The sequence below is a fragment of the Neodiprion lecontei genome, chromosome 4 (genome assembly GCF_021901455.1).
Source record: "Neodiprion lecontei isolate iyNeoLeco1 chromosome 4, iyNeoLeco1.1, whole genome shotgun sequence".
NCBI classification, from domain to species: domain Eukaryota; kingdom Metazoa; phylum Arthropoda; class Insecta; order Hymenoptera; family Diprionidae; genus Neodiprion; species Neodiprion lecontei.
In genome coordinates this window covers 2,055,741-2,078,880 of record NC_060263.1, presented here as the reverse complement: position 1 = coordinate 2,078,880, position 23,140 = coordinate 2,055,741, and the positions used below count along the sequence as shown (strand labels likewise).

Sequence of the window (23,140 nt, the reverse complement as noted above, 5' to 3'; positions counted from 1 at the left end):
ACGACTGACAATGCCAACTGTAACGTATTGCGCGCATTTAATTTCTACATGCTCGCGTACACGTGTACATACGTACAGACGACACGCCGTCGATACAGTGAAATCGAAAGGTTTTTGACATTTTGCACACGTGGGTTTTGCGCCCGCTAGGCGCTAGGCGCAACGCGCAACGCGTAACGCGCAACGCCGTTCGACGTTATTGTTGTTTTTTACAAGGCAAGAGTGTGCACGCACCTACACGTAGCTACTGCTGCATAGGTGTAGAGACACAGACTTGCGTCCTATCGCATCTCAGCTGGGGTAGGCAATATACGTACACATACGTGCGTACACGACACAGGGAGCGCAGCGCGCGCGCCAACCCGAGGAGGAGAACTCGGCCGGCCGTTCGCTTCGTTCGTTCGGTCGTTCGTTCGTTCGTTCGTTGGTTGGTTCGTCTCGCGTAGCCAAAGTAACATTCGTAGTGGTACCGCCGACGCCGACGCCGACGCCGACGCCGCTCAACGACGTTTTACGCGCTGACGATCGAGTCTGACGACGACGACGACAACGACTACGTTACTACGAGGACGACGACGACGACGACGACGCGACTACGATGACTACGTCACCGCGTGTCACCCAAACGAGTGTCGGGTGCGTTACGGTTTGAGGAAGCAACGGTGCCTCAAACACACATCCGTTCGCGTACGCACTCGTTAAGTGAAGTGACAAAACACGCGTATGATAACGTACGCGTATAAATGTGCAGGGTGCAGGTGAAGTTTCCTTTTTCATACCCGAACAAGTGTCATCGTGGATGAAGGTTATGGATATAAATTGTTGAATGTTGTTGTTGTTGTTCTTGTTCGGCGTTTATCACGGTGCCGAGTTTACGAAACAAGGATTCGTCGTAAAGACGCACTCTGCCGCATAGGTACAAGTGTGCGGAGGAAGAGGAGCTGAGGGGGAAAGTGAAAGTGATATTGTACACAGGATTAATAAATTGCAGTTGTGCCGTTTGTCCGATATAGTATATTCCATACGTACGCGTGTACTTATATATTACGACTTTGCGGAGGGGTCAGTGTCGGTCGAACTAGAATTTCATACAGCTACAGCTTGCAGTTTGTAACGCCCGTAAGTCGAAAATACGGGTACGGTGGCTCAAACCGGGAAGCAGCGCGTAACCGCTGCCGCCGAGCTTCAGGCGGAGGTGCGCACCGCCATAAGGGTTCTCCACGGCTGGTGCCCCCGACCGTCCCAACTCAATTTGGGGCATCACGGTCGGGGCGAGACTGTCCTCATGTCGCCGCAGACCCAGATCCGGGGCCCCGTTCACCCGGGGACCAATACGCCCGGACACCGGACCCCCGGACCATCGGCCAGCACCAATTCCGCCGCCCCCGCCTCCGCGACAACGGGAAACACCCAGGGACCACCGCCGACTTCCGTAGTTGTCAGTTCGACTTCCAGCATGCGACCGCCGCCTCCGCCCCCCCCACCCAGAGTCAGGCAATCCGCCGAGGGCAAGGGTCACCACCACGAGGAACCGACCAGCTCCATTCCCGATCTCGGTGAGATTCTTTGTCCCCTTATTTTAACCGCGGTCGTGGTCGGTCTTTCACACACTGATTCTTTAACGGGGCTGAAGTTGGTAACGTTAGTGTATCGATATACGTTGGGAGAAAAATTAATATACTAAGCCTTTGGAATACCTGAAGAGGTTAATTTCAGAAAATCTGAGTTTCTTGATTAGGTACTAACAGTTTATTTAATTTTAACCAATCCTAAAGTTGCGGTTTGACGACTTTTTTTTTTTTTTACAAACGTGCGTCGTTGCAGTAACGTTACGAACGATTGACACCCGTCGATGAGTGGTCCAATACGCAGTTTGACTCATTCTTTCAATACTGTTTCCAACACGTTGGTAACAACTTTTTAAACGGATCGGTATTTTCCTAACCTAAAAGACGGGACCCGTTTGTTGTTCGTTCAATTCTGAACTAGTTTTTTATTTCGATATTTCGTTTGCGGCATCATTTTCAGGTTTCGAAATATCAAATTTCGTCTAGCGGTTAGTCAATGTGCGAAGAAAGTAATATTCTTAAGATGAGGGCATTACATTATAGAACTTTGGACTGACTTTATCCAGTTTCATAATCGTTTTTTATATTTTACCGTACGATCACAGATACGAAGAAACTTGGTGAAATTTCGACGTGTTAGTCTTACGTTAAAAAAACAAAAAAAAAAAAAAGAAAGAAAACATTGATCGATTATAACCGTATATTAAGACCGAGCATAATTCTTATGTGTATTACGCAGTTGGTATCTTATAATGATAAGTAAAATAAGTCGAGTGCAGTATAATACGTCACATCACGATTATGCATACCAATTATTATGAACCAAGTGTAGAAGAGTATACCCTACTTATATAAAAAAGAATAACCGACGTCTGGAGTAAAAAGAAGGAAATCTTTGGCGAGAGAGAAAGAGAGAGAGAGAGAGAGAGAGAGAGAGAGAGAGAGAGAGAGAGAGAGAGAGAGAGAGAGAGAGAGAGAGAGAGAGAGAGAGAGAGAGAGAGAGAGAGAGAGAGAGAGAGAGAGAGAGAGAGAGAGAGAGAGAGAGAGAGAGAGAGAGAGAGAGAGAGAGAGAGAGAGAGAGAGAGAGAGAGAGAGAGAGAACGCACAATGCGTTGTCACACACTCGGTCTTACTTTATACATCGAACAACGAAACGGAGAAGCGATATTACGCGTATACAATATAAATTGCCAAGCGTCGTATTTTTGCGACAAGGTCAATGCCAATCACCCTCAGGTAACTGGCTGTGTATTTCGTGCGAATAAACGAGAGAAGTACCGAATGCAATGTAGAGAGTGATGAAAAAAGAATCCACCTTGCCTATTACGCATGTATTCGCTGTCTTCGGAATGTAACAGAAAACGGAGAGAGAGAAAAAAAACAAAATAAATTTAGTAACTTTGCAAATAAACAAGAAAGATTAATGTAAAAAATATTCTTTGGTCAATAGTTATCGCTCGAAATACGGAAAAATATGCAATGCATGCGGTCTGTCAAGTGCACCGGGAAATTCACTAAGTCGTACGTGGTAGGGTGACCGAGTAGTTTATTTTTACATACAATGCACTTGCGATATAAATTGTTTTTTTTTTCACTTATTAATCTTTCGTTTATCGTACCAGTGCGGAGATCGCTTTGGAATTCCAAGGCAATTTTTTCCAACTTTTCCTCATAATACATCAGACACCTGTTACCTAGAAACATGCGAGGTGCACGAAAACACAGAGAAATCTGCAGCGCAACGGTGATAATGTTATCTTAAGTAGTATTTTTTACCGCAGATAGGTACGAATTTTCGAAAATTCAAGAAACTAAAGTCGTGGTAACGACGATTATCATCGAATCGGCGCGTTATTTATTGGCCTAATCTCGAATCAGGCGGAGCATGATCTTTCCATCGAAGAGTTTTGTACCAAGAAGGAATTTTTATCGTATCGTACGTTTAACGAGATAGCTGCTCTCAACACTCTCACGGTGGATGTAAGGCACAGATACCTCGTAGTCATCGGTTACGAAAGCTGTTGCATGCCGCCAGTAATGCTGGCTGTTCCATGCTGTTCAGAAACAACCGCGGAACCGCGGAGCTGGGATAGAATGTCTCAGGTGACCTTACGCCGGAGTGACCTTGTACAGTGCCGAGTGCTGCGGGCGCAGAAGTCGGCGTTAACGTATGTAGGAAGTTCCAATGTGTGGCAATAGTACCTCATGTATCACCGGTTAGTGGTTTTCAAGAGAGTTTTCGGAACCTCTCTCCATCTCTCTCTCTCTCTCACTGCGCGGTTACGGTCACGGTCACACATCGCGTCATCGACGTTGTTACGTGTTGGTTGGGTAGCATGTAGATACAGATCCAGGCAGAAGCTGCTCGCTGTATGCGGGCCGATTACACACGCCGACGTGTTTAACCGACCACCTATACACTAACTACGCTCCTTTGCTCTAGAGAACACTTTAAGGAACCTCGCGAAGCTTCCTCCTTCTCCTCCTCCACCTCCTCCTCCTGCGGCAGCTCCCCGGTTTCCTGGCTTTAATTTATTCCATCTGAAATTAAACGCCGAAGGCAGGTTTCACCCCACCTATATTTATATGTGTGCCAACTCTATCCCTCTCTCACTCGCTCTCTTCTTTGCGGACGACGGTAGTAAGCCGGGCTCCGGAGAGCAGACCTTGACCTTCGTATTGCGGGTTCTTACCCTCTCATATTCGACGACGATCACTATTGGTCAGGGAAACCTCAAAGTCCCGGAAATCTAGAGGATCTTTCGTACAGGTTATCGGTCGGGATAATAACGTAAGAGGAAATGTTGATATAGAAACGTTCGTTCATTCGTCATCCAATTGTTTAGTTACAAATGGCGTCACCGATGGAAGTGAGTCTGCTTCTTCGCAGCTTGTCGGTTCTGGTTCTCGTGAGGAGAAAACTTAATCTTCAGTCAGCGACGGTACGGCAAGTTTTTTCTCATTGTCAGACATCTTGTTGGTAGCGTGCAGATTGGATGTGCAGGGTGAGGATAAAATCGGCATTTTTTACGATGCGTAAAGTGCGGTAGAAATGAGAAGCTGAAGTGACGATGACCACACCCTGTAATTTGTTCAAAATAGCAATCCCATTGAGAAGAGAAATGTAAAGCTACCGCGGTGATTTCGGTACAAAGAAAAAGAAAAAAAACCAATCTTCGTTATCCTTGGAAAAGTGGGTAAATGTAATCGAGAAAGAACTTCCTCAAGTACCGAGTAACTTACAAGGCGACCATGAATCATCGCATTTGTATACCGAAGCTCACGAGGAGGGTGTTTAGAACCGATTGGCCCTCGCTCTCTCCCTCTTCCCCTCTTCTCTTCTCTTCTCTTCTCTTCTCCGGCTTATCTCTCAGCACGGTCGAGCGACTTGCGCTCTCCAGAGGTCTCGTCTCGCATCCATCCCAACGCGTCGATGTCTGACGGTGGTTCGAGAGGCTGTGTGAACGTGCAGCGAGAGCGTAACACGTCCGTCTGTGTGCCCGTTGTGCACTCGGATGCTGCCGCTGCTGCGGGTCTTCGGGTCGTGGTCCTCTCGACCGTCCTTCACAGGGCGTGGAGTGCACGCACGCACGCAGTGCCTGACTCTGGCTACGGGCTGCAGGCTGCTGCTGCTGCATCGTGTGCCACGGATCCAGACACCCTTCAGACAGTCTCCAACGACGGGGAGGAACGGAACGGAAGGGACGAGAAGGGACGCGAAGGGACGAGGAGGAAAGGGACGGAGGGGAGGGAGGCACTCTTGAAAGCTGTGTGGTGTACGCTCCCCGCCCCTCACTTACCTCCCGCGCTCATGTGCGTTCGTAACACGTGCGTCGAGGAGTCCGTGCATCCGTGGGTAAGGTACTCGCGCATGCCCCCCACCACGTGCGGACGCCTCGCGGTGCAGCATGAACTGCATTATCGCGTTCCGGGGGACGACGGATGCGATAATGTGTATACGTATGTATATATATATGTATACGTATATGAACACATATATGTTCGTTTCACAGGATAATGGATATATTTTAGGAACTTGAAACCCACCGGTATATAATTATATGCTCCACGTATGTCTCTGCAGGCTGGAAAAATATTTTTTCTTCATCCGCCTCGTTGTAACGTCTATTTTTTTCTAACGTATTGAAGTTAGTAACTTTTTACGTTACGGAGGATTGAGGAAAAAATCATTGATTTAATGTCTTCCGGAATGACTCTGGATGTGTTGAGTTTTTCCTATGTAAGATATGCGTGATCTTCTATTTTGCTTTAGACCCTCATGAAAGTAACGATATTTCGTAAAAATCCATTATCACACGAACGTTATCAAACTTGGACCGCTTACATTTTATCATACACTCGTTTTTTAATAAATCTTGTTGATCGGAGAGTATAAAAATTTCGTCACTCGCGTGACGTTTCGAAGAAATACCACGAACCATTGTTTATTATCCACTCCGTTAGGCGAAGTTGAAAAAATGTTGGAACAATTCGATCCAACGCTGAAAACGTGGAATAGGTGTGACAGGTATAGGTATAAGGTACTGCAATGCTTGATCCTGCATCGTGTGGCAGGGACCCTTGTCCGTTCGAGGGCTTCGACCAGACGCCCTCCCCCCCCCCCCCCCCCCCCCCCCCAACGTTGTGTATCACGATCATCCTTTTGACGTAGATCGCCTTTGACCAAGTTACGTGGCTTGTACGTCGATCCTCCGCCGTGTGTGTTAATGCCTCGTGTATGTTTACATTAAGAGGCTTTTCCAACTGCGTCACTTACCCTTTCATTGCCGTTGTGCATGGCGCTTGGATGAAAGTCTAGACAATCAATCTAAACGATTTAACTTCAGTCTCACTGTCGTCTACTCCCTTCACTAGGATGGAAAATTTTTCACCAAACGGTTTCACTCTAGTCCAGCCTTAGATTGTTATCATAGATGGGGAATTGATTTTTCCATGTGATTCGATCGTTTCTTAATTCCATGATAAAACGTTATGAAACGACTGATTCCGTGTTTTAGTTCTTCTTCTTCACATCTTCTTTTTCCTTTTTTTTTTCTTTCTACTCATTGTCAGTATAAAAAGTTTCGGTATTTTGACCCTTTCGAGGTTGAATTATCTCCGATAAGAATACGTCTGACACTGAAAAGTTACAAGCTGCATCGTACGTATAAAAATGTGTATATATAGAGCAGCATGCGCGAGATAGCGCGTTGCTGGGACGTAGCTGATTATACTCACACATTCGGAAATGCGACTGGTCCCTTAATTAACCGAAACTGTTTAATGGAACGAAGCCTGCATCGGAGGCATAACCACCACCGGCAGCCGACTTTTGGTTAGTTTATTTTTTCGACCTATGACGTGGCCGTGTACGTTTTCTCCAGACGGAGGGACGATCGGGGCTAACGACTCGTTGGTATAACGCGTACCGCGTTACGTGTTACGTCAATTTTGTGTATAGTTTATAACTCGCACCGAATGCTAGTCGGTGGACTCTCTCTCATCATTTGCGGTATAATACGTGGCGTGCAACAAACGCGACGCGCCTATTATACGATGGTAAAAAGTCAATTTTAAACTACGGAGAAAAGCCACGTCGTTGAATTGCGTAACAGTTTCGTTGAAAGATTTCAGAAAGGACTGTCACGAACTGTCGTTCCGCAAATTTTTGCCGATTGGTGGGAATGCGGGTTTTTTGGAAAAAGAGCAGAAGTGATTTTTGGTTCTTTGTTTAGGCATCTTGTTATACTTTTCATCAGAAACTAGCAGTGCGCCTAAAGGTTCTTTTCTAAACACGCACGCGTGCTACGTCACGCGCTGCATTTCCGGGGCTTTTGAACTTTCATGTTTCAGAGACGATGGCATGTTATTTAGGAAATTTGTGGAAATTACGATTATGTTTTAGACGAGCAGCAAATTTTTATACCAATTCTTATGTTCGTTTACAAAAACGGTGAAATAAATTCACACCTCTTTTAGTCGCAACCGCATCCCGGCCTTAAGATTAGATAATTAAGATTTTGCAAAGTTGCTACATTTTTTGCCTATCGTAAAGGACGAACAGATGAATTCACGGAGAGAAGAACAAGAGCAGCTTTTTTTATTCAAAACTTTAGGAAAAGAGGGACATGTCGAAATTTTTTTATAAAAAATACCCATGTCAACGATCTTTTCCTGCAGTTTTATTTAGTAAAATCTGCTCTCGTTCTTCTTTTCGTGTTGAGAATGAAAAAACTAACGTATAGCTGCAACAAATGATATGGAAATTTAGATAAGCTAGTGAAGTAGCATCCACTGCACGCAATTTCTCGCGCCTCGTCATACACGCTTAACAATACAGACTGATTTGTTGCAAAGCAGTTTGTACGATAGAACGAACGAAGTAACAAATTACCGAGGTATCATCATCGCCAGTAGCTACAGGCTGCTGATACGGTTAGGTTCGGTTTTTCGAGGATATAATTAGCCGGTACGGTTTCATTATGGCCTCGGGTATGTATAAATTGTAAACACCGATAAGTCGGGAATGCGCAAGCCGTCCTGTGTTGACCTTATACAACGTTTCTAAAATTGACGAAGATTGGGTGTAATAACAACGTCTGCATATACAATCTTACATCTATGCACATTCGTAGCGTATACCTAGATGCGTACGAGAAGAGAAATTTATACGAAAGAAAAAATGAAAAAAACCATTAGCGAGCATACGCGAATACGCAGAGAATATGGGAGACTTCGACACAACGTGTAAATACATCTATATATTCTCTTTACACACCTACACCTATATATATATATACATATATATATATATATATTAGCGTGTATTAGTGTGAATTCGCGAGTCAAGGTAACCAGGAAATAAAACATATAATGCTACGTAATACGTGTTTGATCTTGTGTATCAAGTAAATCGCGAAACTGTGTGTGTGTGTTTGTGGCCATGCGAGACACCTTTTCAATACAGCTGCCGCCTCCACCTTCACCCCCACCACCACCTCCATCCGAGCCGCCTCCTTAGTCTTTTTCGTTTCTCGTTATCGTTTGAGCTTAAACGCGATAAAGACGAGCGATTATGTCATAACGATTTAATCGTAATCGAACGATGTCCTTGAATCATCGGTACATATTATCACGAATTAGTCTGCGTGTATAAATACACTTTGTATTTTATAATTATGTAAAATAAAAACTAAATTTAATAATTGCCCAATTTATCTTTGAAAAGTCAATACTATGTTTATTTGAACGAAATAATGACGAATATGTCAGGTGAAAAACAAAAATAAGAAAAACGACGCCGCGAAGAATTCATTTTTCTTTAACATCTGAAATTATGTGTTGTTGTTTTTTTATACATATATATATATATATATGTATAAAAAAACAACAACACATAATTTATATATATATATTTTATGTTTTCACCGACTCGATATTATTAAACACCCGTCACTCGTATCGAACGTAAATGACAATTTGTTGTACATGTCGTAAAAGACGACCTTTAACTATAATACGAAACGAGCGCGTCGCAAGAAATTATTATACCGATCCTCGTCTCTTCGACCTCCTCCTCCTCCTCCTCCTCCTCCTCCTCCTCCTCCTCATGACTCGAGGTTTCGCCTCGCTTCTGATTATTTTTCGTGCGACCTTCTCGAAATAGTCGCGGATATTTAATCTTCTTGTGTGCCTATGCGTGTATGTGTTAATACGTGTGCACTCCACCACGTCGTTGGAAGATATAATGCTTTGCTATAGATTGCAAACTTGTATTTGCAAATATTCGAGGAAGTGGATGTGTATAGGTGTGCGTGTGTATAGGTATAACATCATAGATCGTTACGTATGTATACTAATAGGTGAAAACAAGAGACGAGGAGGAAAAAATGAAAAACAAGTCGACGCTCATCTATCCAATCGTTTTTGCAATGTATTTTTTCCTCCATCTTGACTTGCCAAGGTTACATTTTTTTGCCGACGTAAAACTATACAAGAGGCTTATATCACATACCCACGTTACAGAATGAGACGAAATTACCGATCGGATTATCAAGATATCCAGCTCCTCCCCCCTTCACCGATCCAGATGCTCGTACTAATTAATTGCGTATCAAATAACCGTGTCGAAATAATAGTTACGCGATACACGATATGAAACTAGTATACCCGATTCGCTACAAAAATTGCAACAAATGCGGCTGAGATCGCTGCTTAGCGCCTCAGTCGCTACATATTTCCACCCTCTCTCGAGACGAACGAACGACCAGAGGAGAGGCGTGGAGGGAAGAGGAGAGGAGAAACGATGGTATGGGTGGGGCAGAATGCGGCGAAACGCCGAAGGGAGGGCAAGGGTAAGGGTAAGGGTAAGACCGCGTCGCGATGAGAGGGGAGGAGGAAAGTACTCGGGGGTTCACTGTCTCGCAATGACCCCTGTACTCGCGCATTGCACGAGCCAAGGGGGAATGACCCAGTGCCCACCTCCCACCTTCCAACGACACGGAGAACGCCGCCTGGTGCGGCTGCAACCCACGTTACATGGTTCCTGCCGCACGGCGCCATGTTTTTTTTTAAAACTCACCTCGAATGTATGAATGTACATATGCACGTATACCTTTGAACAACGTCGTCTATTGCATACTTACGACGCGACGACACGGAAATCGGCAAACTGGAGAGATTTTTTATTTATTTATTTATTTTTTCTTTTGTAAATTTTGATAATTTGATACGGTACTCCGAGACACGGGTTTTTAATAGCGGGCTGCATATGATAAGGCGTTGTAAAAGTGTACAGGGAAAAGTTACGTCTCCTGAAATGTGATTACCATATCGAAGAGTCTATCTGGTACACGTACCAAATGTAGGCAAAAGAAAGAAAAAGAATGAAAAATAAAAATAAAAACAGAAGAAGAGAACAAAATTAGAGGAAAAAAGTGAAACGTGCTTCTTGTACAAGTGATATGGAATATACGGATAAAGATAAAAGGTGTGTATGTAGTTTTGAAAAAATGAATCAAGGATGCCGAATTTTATGTTGTTACTAATGGACGATAGAGAGATAGGTAGATAGATAGATATGTCTATGTTTATTATGTCCATGGCAGTGTTGAACAAGTAGATGATGTACATAATGACGGAAAGTTAATACACATAGCAAAAACAGAAACAGAAAAAGCAAGTAAGCAGAGAGAAAATACAAATTACAACAGGTAAAAATCAATGAAATGAAGAAATGAAATTGAAGCAGACTACAGTAGTGGAGAGTAGAATGGTAGGTTAAGACGAGGGATGAGATAAAATAAAATTAAAATTATAGATAAGACGTAGAGTAAAGTTAGGAGATGTATGAAAAATGAAAAATGAGAGTATAATATGAAGTGAAACAACGCTTCGCTGCAACTTCTGTACTCCGCGTTATTTTCCTTTCGTTCGGAAGTATGCAAACTATACGTATATATATATATATTATACTGTACGTATATATACACAGGACGCGTTTTCCGCAAATCGCTTCGCGCTTAACGCGTGTAACGCCGTCTATGGGGTTAATCAGAGCCGCCGGCATGCAGGAGGTACAAGGGTGCGAGATAAGGGTCGACTGCAGCAAGCGGGTGGGCCAGACGCCCCTTCCCCTCTTCCTGCCCTTCTACTCTCCTCACTTCCCTCGGCGATACTACGGAATTAATAAGGGTGCAGCTCGTGATATCGGCGCAGAAGTTAGACTCGCTCGATCGCGGTGTAAAGAGGGGTTGTTGCCTTTGCGTACATTGTAACGCCGCCCCACCGCCAATCTATACGCACACACGCACGCACACTTGTTCTGTTCTATACATGTGTACTACATTACACCGCAGGATCTAGGCGCTAGGCGGGGCGATGCCATTGCGCTGCACTCTACTGCGATGAGTGAGGGTCGTTAATCCTGGCAAGGCGAGGCAGTGACCTCCCCGCCATTGCCTGAATTGATCCATACGTCCATCCTCGGAAGGATCAAAACTGAGGCTAAGGGTTGCAGCCTTGCTTTATTCTGTCTTGTTATTTTATTTACATTTCTATTTTCATTCTACGTACTTTAAAATTGAGCGAAACGCTCGGTGCTAATTTTCCAAAAGTTGCATACTCGGATTTTCGTTTTTCATTTGTACATGAATATTTTTATACGCTTGACTATAATTCTCGCCTAAATAAGATGGAAAAATGAAAAAGAATCACCTTGAAGGAGACACGCCTTCGCGGTTATTCTTAAGGGGTAATACCACTCTAACAGCCGAAAAAAAGACCCAACTTTGATGATTTATTTTGATAACATGGAAAGAGGAATAGCATTTCTTTTCAGAGGGTTTATTTATTTTGATGCAAACTGGCGGCGACAGAACCAATCTTTGATATCGCCTTTTTTTAAAACTCCTTCACTGGAGGACGAATTTCTCGTAAAGTATAAAACCTCGAGCAAAAAATAAAAAAAAATTTTACACAACATACAGACTATTACCTGTGGAACTAAGTAGAAGATTTCATTTAAATGAAATTTTGTCAAAGTGGTGCACTTTTGAAAAAATTAATCGATTTTTGGCCAAAAAATAAGTAATAAATTGTTTATAAAATTAAAAAGTTTACAGTGAATAAAAAAAACTACTACGTACTTTCATAGAAAACGTAGTTGTGAAGCTACTGTCGAAATTTCAAATCGAGCCATGCGACGGTGTTCAAATAATTTGTCCTCCCAGTTTGAAAAACAGTGGTTTCGATAAAAATGCGTTTACAGTTTTACGAGCTTTCAGCGCGCGACCCGAGACCCTGTGGTAAAATCAAGATTTCAAACTTTTAACAACATTTTTTCACTGTAGGACCAACTGGATATTGTTTTCATGACCGTAAAATATTGTTCAAGCCAAAAAAAAAAAAAAATCAAATTTTCTAAAATCTAGAGTGGTGTTACCCGTTAACAGTGTTGGTACCAGGGATGATGAAACCATTCGTCGAATATCGCCACGCGCTTAACGCATTGATGTTACGCAATAGGCGAAATCAGGGTGGATTTTCATACTCTCGATTTTCTTCCCGTCCTTTTATCTTCCTCACCGGAGGGTGGATCTCGGGATTGTGTTTCAATGCGACGCGCGCGCGCACATTTTTCTCTACGAACACACTGTGCCGGCCACTTTCTTTTACCCTGCGGTACAATGACGGAGTGTGTGCATCACTTCCGGTAACGCTGCACGTATGCAGGTAGGTCTTGTGTTAGACCTGTGGGCAGATGTAACCAGCAGCCCGCCCGCTTTTGCCGTGCAGATGATCGTTTCTGAAGCGCTGCTGTGTCTCAATCCCGACCGGTTGCGGAGTAGACGTGCAAGGGTTGAAAGAGAACGAGGTAAAGATTTCGAGGAAAGATTTTTTCCGGTTGAAAAAAGCCGGCTGCGACTTATTTATTTATTTATTACATCGTCAAAGATATATTTATTTATTTATATAAAGTACACACGGACAGATCAAGTGTCCTTTGAAGTACAAACTTGAAATCGATATTTAGCGTTAGGCAAAATGATTGCGAATTTACTGAAGCAATGAATAAATAATGAATATAATAAAATATTCGGATAATGGATCAGAAGACTAATCGTGTGTTAGATTACAATTGAGCATAAGTAAAATAAATCGATTTGCTGATGAGGTGAAAGAAAGTAAGTCGATAGCACGAAGAACTGGTTCACTCTACAGACTAGCGACTTGAGTAATAAAGCAAGGGTTTGAGCATACCTTTTTTGCGAATCCGAACAATTCCAGATCCTTCTTAATTTAGGTGGTGGTAAGTGAATTAGCGGTGAGTCGGTATTTAACTAACATTTTAACAAAGACAAAGACAAGGTGATGGATGATCTTACTGCAGATTCAAAATAACAGACCAATCACGGGTCAGATCTCAACTTGAGGGAATTTGTTGTTTCTTATACGCCAAAATTTTTTCAACTCCATACCGCAAAGACGGAAAGTCGGATATTTCGTATATAATATAAAAAAAAAAAATTTTTTTTACACTTTTTTTTCTCTCGGACGAATCGCTTCACGAGTATCGCTTTTACGCGATGCACGGACGGTGTTTCGTCATGTATTCAGGGTGACAATTGTCCAATTGCGCAAAAGGCACGCCCCGAGCGCACGCGCGTTTCACGTAACGAATTGTAGGCGTTGCGTAACGGGGAAAAAGACGGAAATGCGGAAGCCGACGCGTGTCACCGACGACGCAGAGACACCCGGAGGATCCCCTCGCAAGCCGCAGCTGCTGGGCCAAAGATGCAACCCCGGATACCTTGTTCCTTGTGAAAATATAATACGGGGGGTGTCGCGTTACGCTCGCGTTAAATGGTAACGAAGTAAACGCCGCTGCAACGCAACGCAGCCGTTATTTGCTGCATGTCGTAGCTACGTTTCACCGAATTCACGGAAGAGCTTCAGGGATTCGGTGGAACGATTCGCCTCAGCTGTCGATGGGTGTGTAGGTGAATTTGGTTTGCGCAAACTCTCCTCCAACCCTTTTTACTCGCTCACAATGGGCCGGGGTTTACGAAAATGCAACCGATTCATACACGCTGCGTAGGTAAGCTGCGGTTTGACCGTCTGCAGCCCGCCACCCGCGTTTCACCTAACTCGAAATCCCTGGTTGCAATTATTATTATTATCGTCCCTTTGCAGAATACTTCGGGCATCCTCGCGAATCTTTATTCGTTCGATATAATACAGCGAGGGGTGGAAGGCCTCTCTTGTGTCGCGATCGAATTTTGACCACGTTTCAAGAGCAGCAGCTGTTCAGTCTGTAACACGGGATTCAACCAACAGGTGTTTACCCCCACCAAAGTAGATGGGCAACAACGTGGAAAACTCACGAGGCAAAAGCCTCGGAATTTTGCACCTATCGTTTTATCGCTCCGCAGACACGTTTGTATCCGATTGGTAAGCAATTCTTTTTTGTTTTTTTTTTTTCTCGCTACCTCACGGGTTTTCATGAAATTTTAGACAATTTGTATCGACAAATAAAAAAAATATCACGAAACGTTTTTTTTTCTCGTGTCGTTTGGATTTCTGATTGCTGTTGGATCAGAATTTTTGTTTTACGAAATTAGATTTCAATCAAATTGCTTTTTATATTCGCACACTCTACTCAATTTCCGGAATATATTTTGGGTATCGTTTTGTTGGAAGAAAAATTTTGCGTGAAATATTTTTGATTCTAACAAAAGGTGAAATTTTTCCTACTCTTTTTATATCATTTCTTATTCACGTTGACGTTGAAAAGGTTAGAATTGATGGATGGATTTGGCGAAATGAAAATTCGAATCTCAAAGGCGGAAGAATACGTATATACGGTAGAATTGTAAGATCATCGAGAGTCCAGCTGCTTAGGCCGGTGCAGGTATATGCATAATAGTTCAACCCTTACGAAGGGTTACGCGAGGAAGTCGCGGGTGGTTTTCACGTAAACACCGAAGAGCGAAGAACAGCTGCTGTTTGCGCAAAATCCCTTTCCTTTCTCGTCGTTTCCATTATTTGGGAAAACTCATAATATGTACAATGTATCGATATGTATTGTGTATATAACTATGTATTATTCAACCAGGACGAGGCATCTGCTTCTGCCCTTGAAAGCTGCGGTTGTTCCGCTCGGTATTAATATACGGGTAACGTGATGAAACTTTCCGCGTGCAGATAAATAATCGTCGAAGCGAAAGAAAAAGTAAAACGTATATAGTCTCTGTACGATATTCTACTGAAACGGATGAATCTTCAAGGGGTGAAAATCATTCCACTGAATGAAAACCTGCGATGCATCTGCCGATGTTTAAACCTGCTTTTCGAAAGCGTACAAGTCCAGCACGTGGCATTCATTCGCTTATACTCATCAATTTTATTATTCGAGCAGGTAGCAGGATCGTCGCGCAGGTGAAACGGAAGACGAAGATCCCGATCTTTACCTTTTCTACAGTCCCTTATCCCTTCGCTCCGAATACCAGCTTCTCGAATCCCTCCGCCCAATGAACAATAGAACGGAGTTCCGATTGCTTCCCGCGGGATTTCCTCCGCGTGCATGAAGAAAACCGTCGAACAATTGCACTTTTACGATTTCATTTTTATCGGGATGATATCGCTATCGAATTTTCGGCCGTAACAAACATCTTGCCGCATCGTCCACGTCGTTGTAGGTATGATACAAAGGACGAACATCATTTTTCTGTCGAAGAGAATGAATTTTGGAATGGACTTGAATTTTCAACAAACTGTAAGAAAGTGACATCTTACCACGTTTCTATTAGCTCGCTCTCATGTCTGTCCGCTCGATACAAATGTTGCAATCGATTTTAAACCAACTTCCCGATGAGCCAGAGACTTGAAAGTTTAAACATAGCTCAGAACCGAATGATGCGATGCTATATTGCATGTACAGTCATTCTAACATTCGAAAATGACCATGCTTATCTCTGATCTTCGAATCGAGGTTTTGCCAACCTACGATTAAACCTTGACTCCAGCGTCGGCTTGGTCATCGGTGCTTGTCGACCCTGTGACAGGAACAGCAACTGCACGAGCAGCATGCAATTCGCAGCTCGTGTTCTCGGAGCTTCGCGTTTGCAAGTCACAGAAGCAGCAGCAGCAGGCTGTGCTGCCTCAAGGTCCAAGGCGAACGTTGGCCCCTCAGCGGTCAGAGACCTTCGATCGACGCGTCCTCCCGCAGGGCACTCAGATACGAGCCCTTTTCGCGCACCCTATATTACACCAGGGTTCGCGTGCTTTGCTCACCGCAACGTGGTTCGTCATGTGTATCGTGTATATAATGCACCACGAGCAGTCGACGCGTTCTGGGTTCTCCAAAACCCAGGAGGGGATCGGAAACTGCAACGATGTTGAAGCAGGTAACGAGAAACGTTGTCACGAGAGATCGGGAAGAAATTCGTTATTTTGCAATTTTAGAATGACTTTCGAGGAGTTTTACTTTTTTAATAGAGGTATGGGTATGTTTGATTCGTTATAGTTTACTATATTTCAAACAATTTTAATCACGCGTAGTAACGGTCTTTTCTGAACATGCACCGTTACGGTAAGTAACGTGACTAACTTCAATTCCGTAAACTGCAGGACGAAGGATTGTAAATCACGATTGATTTTTATTCATCGTACTAAGGGGACGCAGCTTGTTCGTCGAAAATTATATTTCACATCTTTTCACTGGTTTGGTAGCTTCTCACGTTGGTCAATTTCTTACATTTGCAACGATATTTAGAACTGGAACATGATTGTTCCTCATATAGTATACTTTAAAATTATTTACGTCAGTCGATAGTGGGTGGCAAACGATCTGCGGAATGTTATCTTGTTATAACGAGAGTTGAAGGGGGGAGGGAGAGAGAGAGAATGAATATAGGAATGTAAAAAAAGGAAGAAGAAAATTGAGGGAATGAATGAACGCGGATTTACGTTTGATAAGTGGGCAATACGTACAAGCGTTTATACAAGCAATCAAACTGTATCATATGTACAGCTACGCGTCTGGACTCTCTTATCTTGGCAAAGTCTGGAGTACCGATTGGGATGTGCGAATTGTCGTAAGAGGGGGAGATAGAGAGAGAGAGAGAGAGGGTGAGAGAGATAAATAAGGCGCGAATACGAACGAGTCGCGGAAGGTTGGGATTTGCGATCTATATGTACATAGAGAAGGAGATAAAAGAGAAAAGAATGCAGGGTGAGAAATATAAGAATAATAAGAGCAAGATGAGATGAGGAGAGAAAAATGTGCAAATAACAAAAGCATATAAAACAGTAACAGTTACAGGCAGACAATCAAGGGTAATTGAACCCGTCTCGTGTTTGCATCTACGTCAAGTTATATTTCTCTATATGTTCATTACTTTATACTCGGTGCGTCAACAACAAAATTATAATATGTACCTACTGTGGTGGCTTAATCGTCGTATGAGATATACGTGTGTGTGTATAGCATTAAATTGCGAAGTGCAAAGTTCTCAGGGAAAAGAACTTTATCAGCTTCACTGGCGCTCGTTCGTATCGAATATTTGTTTGTTGTTGTTGTTGTTCTTATTATTATTATTATTATTCTTTTTTTTCTCCCCCTCTTCTTTGTTACTCTTGTCTTCTGTCCGTTCAATGGAATAATATCGTGATACCGTGGCGGCAATGTGCAATCGACAAAACACAATTACCACGCCTTTGACAACGATCCTCGGGTATCGCGTATTGAGCTGTGCCAAAATCTTGAAACCTAATTTCCGCGCTGCTCTAATACGTGGAATTCTCAGTTTTTCGACCAAGGGCGGTTGGCTGCTGGAGGGCCGACGAAGATCGGGACGCGAGGCACAAAGGGTGGCCTTGATGCGTTCAGGGTTACCCCCTTGTCCCTCGCCAATTCGTTCCCTACACTCCAGGCCTGCCAGCCTGCCTGCCTGCCTGCCTGCCTGCCTGTTTGCCTGCCTCCCTCAGGCTTCGCAGAGATTTTCATCGTTTCCATGGAGACGCGATCACCGCTGTTCACTGTGGTCCCCGACCTTGGCCACGTGGCGGTGAAGAAAGATAGAAAGTAAGAAATGATGAGACGAGTTAAGAATAAAAATTCGTGAGATAAAAAACGAAACATAAAATTTCGACAGAATTTTATAAACCAATTAGTCATCGGTTAATGTTTTCTGTTTTTTTTTCTTATGGGGCAAATAATTTCTAGTTGAGAAGCTGTTTGTAAATTGACTGGAGAAATTGATTCCTGAAATTTTTCCAATGGTTAAATAACCCAACAATGCCTGACAGAATCGCTTAACCCTCAGATTTGAGATCGTAAATCGAACGATCTCTGACGGCAGACGGTGTTCAGTGGTACAGGGGGAAACTGTCCCAGTTGACAAAGGTTCGTCTGCGACCTCAACGCGCAAGGTACAATGACGAATCTGGATCAGGACTGCGGGATCGATGTACAGAATGGTAGGATTGAATGGGTACGTAACCCACCCACCCACCTGCCTTAGATTCGATGCGACGCCCTTCAAGGTCAAGAGAGGGAAACCCTTTGGGGTCAGCCTCGCAGGATCGGATCGCGGTATAATACGAGATGAGGGAAAAAATAAGGGATGACGATGCGTACAAAGAAGGGGAGATTTGTAAATACACACCTATAATACATCTATACCTGCGGTTAAGCGAAATAGTTTTTGCGTGGGAAGCGTTTCCGAGTTTTATGAAATCCAGAACGATCTCTCTCTTTGTCAATACATACTCGTTACGCGCGTCCGCGCAGCTGCTGCTTGCGTTATTGCCTACCTGGTACCCTTTACCTGTTTGACGGTAAAAAAAAAAAAAAGAAAAAAAATATTCCCCGGAATTATTGGAAAGGGTTCGGGGCGTGGAATATGAAATAACAGAGTCTATTGCTATCGATGTGATCAGCGATTTTGTGTGCGTTCGGAATTTGTGCGTTTCGGAAAGATCGGAACTCAGCCCCCCATCTTCCATTTTCATCATGACAAAGAGCTACACTGCTTGGTTGTCGCGTGTTCGATATATGCAAGAATTGGATCCTTTTTACTTCGAGGAACACCGTTTCTACGTTTCTTCCCAAAGTTTTGACGGATTATCATTATACGGCGAGAGTAAAAGAAACATCCTCCCCGCGACATCTCGGTGTACTTACGGTGGTTTCGAGTTGCCGTGAAATTTTGGGCGCAGGCAAGGTCAGTCTAAATCGGTCAATTTGCTGCCGCGGCACCGCAATAAACGTATAATGCATTCCAAGTCGGTAGTGGCGCACCGGTATTCATCATCATCCTTGAAGACAGGCGACGATTCTGGAAAGACGTTTCGAGGACCCGCAGTAAACCCATAATGTTATTTGGGCGTTAAATAATTCCCCGTTCAACGTCAGTGATTTACGGTTCTAAGAACGAGCGAATTATTTACGGTTTCATTCTTCACGGACAACCTTGTTTGCCGGTTGAAATCATGGGTGAATAGACATTCGGACTGTCGGAAAGACAGCTTACTCAGTGACCTACGTAAATTGGCGGAGCGAAACGAACCCTCGAATTTTTCCAACTCAATCACTCTTTTACTCCGCTCTCTTAACGTACCCAACGTGTCTCTCGTACGAAAGTTTGAGCTGTGCGTCTCCTTCGCCACAACAGAGATACCGCAGCGCGGTGCCGAGTGCATCTGCAGGGCACCTATAATAAGAAGAATCGGGGAACGCTGCACGGCGACGGGAGGCGACACATTGCTGGGACAAGGTCAACGGTGCACTGCCCTGACTCGAGGTCTCTGCCCTGTGTTTATTGCCGTCGTCGTCGAGTTGACACGTGTGGCACGCATCACGCGTGCCAAGCAATTTTGTCCGGAGACAAAAGGTACACCCTTATTCCGAATCGGTGACATGCCTCCTACCAACTTACTGCACAATTATGTGCCAAAGCTTACTGACAAGGAAGGTATCCGGTCTTCGGGTCGTTATGCTTCATCGTACGATCAAATCGTTCGGTTCACTGTATTGGACGCATCGTCGCGAGAAAGTGCGCCGCATCATCGGCAGATCGAAAGTGGTCGAGGCTGGGCGGTCTAAAGGCCTGGAGCAAGTGCGAGTTCTGCTGGATCGCTACGGGAAGGTTCAACCACCGATTAATGTATGCGAGTTGCGTATAATGGTGAATGGTTGGTATCTCAACGAGTATATCCCGTCGGCCTCTGTATCGGGAATCAGGATTTTTATACGCGTTTTCTAATGGGTAGGATCCAAGGTCCGTAGATATACGAACGGACAAGGGAAGATCTCCGCATGATCGCCATTTTTGTTAGAATTTGTACATGTACAGCGTGCAGGTCTTATACTACAGTCTGACAATGCAATCGCCAATTCTGTTCCTACGGAAAATTCCTCATTGCATGCAAAGACCTTCCCTTCCCTCCACTCGTCCATCTACCGACCTTGGTAGGACCTACTCAATGCTTGGCGAACACACCGACTACGGAGACCAGGATTTATGTTATACTACGTTGATCAGTCCCTCCCTATCCTTAACTCAGATACTTATATACCCACTTTCTGTACACAAATATTTGCTCATGATTCCTTGAAATGTTTTTTTTTCTGTAATTGCCAGTGTGGCTCCGAGAAATGGTCGTCGAGTTGTTACGGAGAGAAGGAGCAGCCATTCCGTGGGCTGTAATCGAGTGCCTCGCGTGAACTTTGTACTGATCTTGAAAACGCTGCGGTGGTACAAAATCTCGTTAGGATGGATAGAATTAAACAGCCTACAGGCAGCGGCTACACGTGATTCCCAAACTTTGCGAAGAATATGGTGGTGTATCTACCGTAATACCGGGGGAGTAGAAACCTCTGCTTGTTCGGCAATTCAATTTCGTCGAGGTTCTACCAGTTTTTATCACTCTCGTGGTTCTCATAGTTGTTTTTCAACATTATCCGCAAAGTGTTGACGCCTTCTCTGAGGTGATATTTCTAATCATTTCTCTCCGTCTCTCTCTCTCTTCATTTTTTTTCTCCCGTCCTTCCTTCGCTTCCAAGAGCAGAAGATGCGCTCGATCGCCGCGGCCATTAGATCGACGCCGCGCACATCTGCACAATGGCAGACACACCACGCGTGCATGCTGCACCATACAAACGTGCTTGGCGAAAAACTCAACTCGGGACGTTCAGCAGCATTGCGTGGCACGACGAGGAAGAGGAGGAGGAGGAGGAGGAGGAGGAGGAGAAGAGCCAAAGGCTTCCAGAGGTAGCCGACCCGCTGTAACCCACTGGACGCGGACGCCGACCCCTAAGGAAGCGGTGAAGGTCCTCGTGTAACCTACTCCGTGGCTACTACTGCACTCTCTTAATGTCGGCGACCGCTAATATCCCTACAACGCAACGCGAGATGCGAACGTTTATCCCTTTCTACTCGTTTCTCGTCCGGTTCTCAGCAATTCGTCACGTCATATTTCGGCCTGTCATTGTATCATTACATCACGTTCTCACGCGCTCTTCAATTTTCATTACGCACTCGTGTGCATCTTGGTTGTTTTTCTTCACTCATTGTTCTCTCAGTTTCTTTACGACATCTTACAAACAGCATGCGGTATTTACATCCCTATGTATAATTTTTTCTTCAATTTACCAAACACACTCTTCCATATCATGACTTGTTATTTCACACACCTCGTACCCCTCGAGATCGTGATTATCCACAGGGTTCAAGGTGCGACACGTGAGCTTGCGGAGAAAGTTTCTATTCCACACTTGACCTTAAGAGGTCTGAGTTAGTGAGCTTTCGGACGGATTGGGGACGGGTGCAAATATTTGCTCGCGCCGACTCGCGGGTGTGTCAGGCATACGTGCGGGTTGAAATAATTACGCGACCCACATACGTCTTACATACCCTATTCCAGGCAATTTATTTTTGGCTCGATTGGTGGAAAGTCATTCGAGTGTTTTCTTATTTTTACCTTTCTCTTCGGTTCTTTTCTATCTTCACCAACACCTCAAGTGAGGTTGATACTCGGTGTAGTTACGAAACGGTGATGATAAATCTGCGATGAAAAGTCAGAGGTTGCGTGACGCGTGTAGCAATCCCAGGTTATGATATATAATCGGAAGATTCGGTTCTTTCAGGTAGGACGTAAGTTGCGCTAGAGATAAGGGGTGCGGTATATAAGTAACTGTAACCGCCTCGCGATGTAGAAAAAAGATACTTCTGTAATTTCCCAGCAGGCCGGTTCACGGGGAGACAAAAAACCTTGGCTTTGGTTCAAAGTGGAGGCTGCGGAGTCCACGAAAAATCACTGACGCACTTGCAGAAGCGCGGGAAGGGGAACTGGATAGACGAATAACGTATATAAAGTTGTCCAAAGGTTAGACGCAGTTCGTCCTCGTAGGACGTTGCAAGGGTAGTTTGCGGCGGTCGTCATGGTTACCCCCGATATAGTCGGCGTATGCCGACTTGGTGCACCTCTGACGCAGGATGCGAAAATCCACGACCTTGGAGGACGAATCGCGGACGAAAGTCCGGCGAACCCAAGCCCGCCTTTAACCGATATACGCATCAGCAGCCCCCGCCTGCAACCCTCTTCATCCCTTACCTCTTTCTCACTCCCTCTCTGTTCGTACCTCTACGAATTCCTACTAAACGTGGGTGGTGAAAATTTTCCGCTGCAAGATTGGAACCCTCTCGTCGGTACAACGCTTTATGGCCCTCATCAATTCTCGAACTGCACTTGATCCCCAAATTCACGACCTCTGTTTAACCCTTAGTCTGGACACTTGTCAGTTTTTATCACTGGTGTCACAACGGGGTCCCTCGAGACCCCAAATGAAAAGTCGTTGCGTAAAAACGGAGATATCGACTCAAATAAGTTTAAACAATTCGAACACTTAGTCACTTGTCTGTAGCAATATGACATTTTGAAAATTAACAAAAAAGAAAATAAAAAATCGTAAAACAACAAGATATCGGAAAATGGATCATTCTACGAAAAAAATCATAACTTATTGAATTTTCAATAATTTGAGCTGAAAATTGATTGAGGAACTCTCA

The 23,140-nt window shown here is 44.1% G+C and overlaps 1 protein-coding gene across 2 annotated transcripts in view; it reads left to right on the top strand.

Moving 5' to 3' along the window:
* LOC107222400 (nuclear hormone receptor E75) overlaps positions 1–23,140 on the top strand; it is a 147,441-nt gene that overhangs the window by 21,584 nt on the left and 102,717 nt on the right. Inside the window, exon 1 of one of the 2 annotated variants that reach the window (XM_046738477.1) lies at positions 384–1,556. The exons of the other annotated variant lie outside the window; for it this stretch is intronic. Coding sequence (XP_046594433.1) covers positions 1,286–1,556 — 271 coding nt within the window. The 5' untranslated portion in view covers positions 384–1,285. Of the gene's footprint in view, positions 1–383; positions 1,557–23,140 lie in introns of those variants that run through there. 2 annotated transcript variants of the gene reach the window in all.